General features: G+C 46.8%; 1 protein-coding gene across 1 annotated transcript; it reads left to right on the top strand.

Annotated features, from left to right (window-relative positions):
• The first annotated feature begins 447 nt into the window (after positions 1–447).
• Dusp21 (dual specificity phosphatase 21) lies at positions 448–1,042 on the top strand. The gene has a single exon (XM_005358945.2). The coding sequence runs from the start codon at positions 448–450 to the stop codon at positions 1,015–1,017; it is 570 nt and encodes a 189-aa protein (XP_005359002.1). The 3' UTR covers positions 1,018–1,042.
• The last annotated feature ends 449 nt before the right edge of the window (positions 1,043–1,491 follow it).

Raw genomic sequence — 1,491 nt, 5'->3', positions numbered from 1 at the left:
AGAGAGGGAAATAGTGAAGAAGGGAGGGAGGGAGGGAGAGGAGGGAGGGAGGGAGGGAGGGAGGGAGGGAGGAAGGAAGGGGAAGAAGGAAAAAGAAAAGAGAGGGGAAAGAGAAAATGAGAAGAGAGAGAGAGAGAGAGAGAAAGAGAGAGAGAGAGAGAAGTGAAAGTGGACTGTGACCACCTAGCTGGGGGGCAGCCAGTTACCTTTGCCCTAGAAACCTGAGGCTTATGTCTTTGTGATGTCTGGGCATTGGAGAAGAGTCACAGATTGGTCACCATTGTGACACGTAGGTAGTAGAGGAGGAGACAGAGGTACTGACCAAGTGCTTGGACTTCTCTCCTCCATACGTTTACCTAAGATTTTAGCAAAGCAGATGCTTTCCTAAAGCTGCAGAGGCTGGTGCCCTGGAACCTAGTACAGAGAGACAGCTGACCCAACACCACGATGACTACACCATTTTGTCTCCTTCCACATCCAACTATCCAACCCGACAGCATTTATGGTCTCTCGCAAATAACTAACAGCCTTTTTCTCAGTAATGCTATGGCCGCTAACGACAAACTCACCGTGTCCAACAACCGCATCACCACGATTATCAATACTTCGTCAGAAGTAGTGAACACATTCTTTGATGACATTCAGTATGTGCAAGTGCCGGTGAGTGATGCTCCCAATTCCTACCTTTATGACTTTTTGGACCCCATAGCTGATCGTATCCATGGTGTGGATATAAGGAATGGCCGCACGCTGCTGCATTGCTCTGCAGGAGTGAGTCGCTCAGCAGTGTTCTGCCTTGCCTATCTCATGAAATACCACACCATGACCCTGCTGGATGCGCACACATGGACCAAGACCTGCCGCCCCACCATCCGTCCCAACAATGGCTTTTGGGAGCAACTTATTCATTACGAGTTCAAGCTATTTAGCAGGAATACTGTCTACATGATCAACTCTCCGGTGGGTCTGATCCCTAACATCTATGAAAAGGCGGTCCACTTAATGGAGCCAATGTGAGCCACCCACTTCTCCCCTAACATCTGCATTGGCTCCTACATCAAGACAAAGGAATGATCTTGGACTTTGGGTTGGTTACAAAAAAAAAAAAAAGAGAGAGAGAGAGAGAAAGCGAGCCAGAAAGAGACCTTGTGGATGTGGGCAAAGGGGAGAGAAGGGATTGGAAATTTTAATTGTCATATATTCAATAAAATTGAATCGTAAGATGATGAAATGTTTCTAATATTTCTAAGTCTTATCTTCAAAGAACAAAATTCAGTAAATGTAAGATGGTGAAATGTTCCTTACCTCTTAAGGGACAGGTCAGGTGACTGGGACCTGGCAGAAAGCAGGAGCATGACAGAGGTCATGGGGTAGGGAACGATGTGGATATAGGAGTGAGATACAGAAATAGGGATTGGAGGAAGGTGTGTCTGGGAGGCTGGAGATGTTAGGATTCGGGAAGTGAAAATGAGGGGTGACATGTGTGAGGTA

The sequence above is a fragment of the Microtus ochrogaster genome, chromosome X (genome assembly GCF_000317375.1).
Source record: "Microtus ochrogaster isolate Prairie Vole_2 chromosome X, MicOch1.0, whole genome shotgun sequence".
NCBI classification, from domain to species: domain Eukaryota; kingdom Metazoa; phylum Chordata; class Mammalia; order Rodentia; family Cricetidae; genus Microtus; species Microtus ochrogaster.
This window is presented reverse-complemented; position numbering and strand designations above follow the sequence as displayed.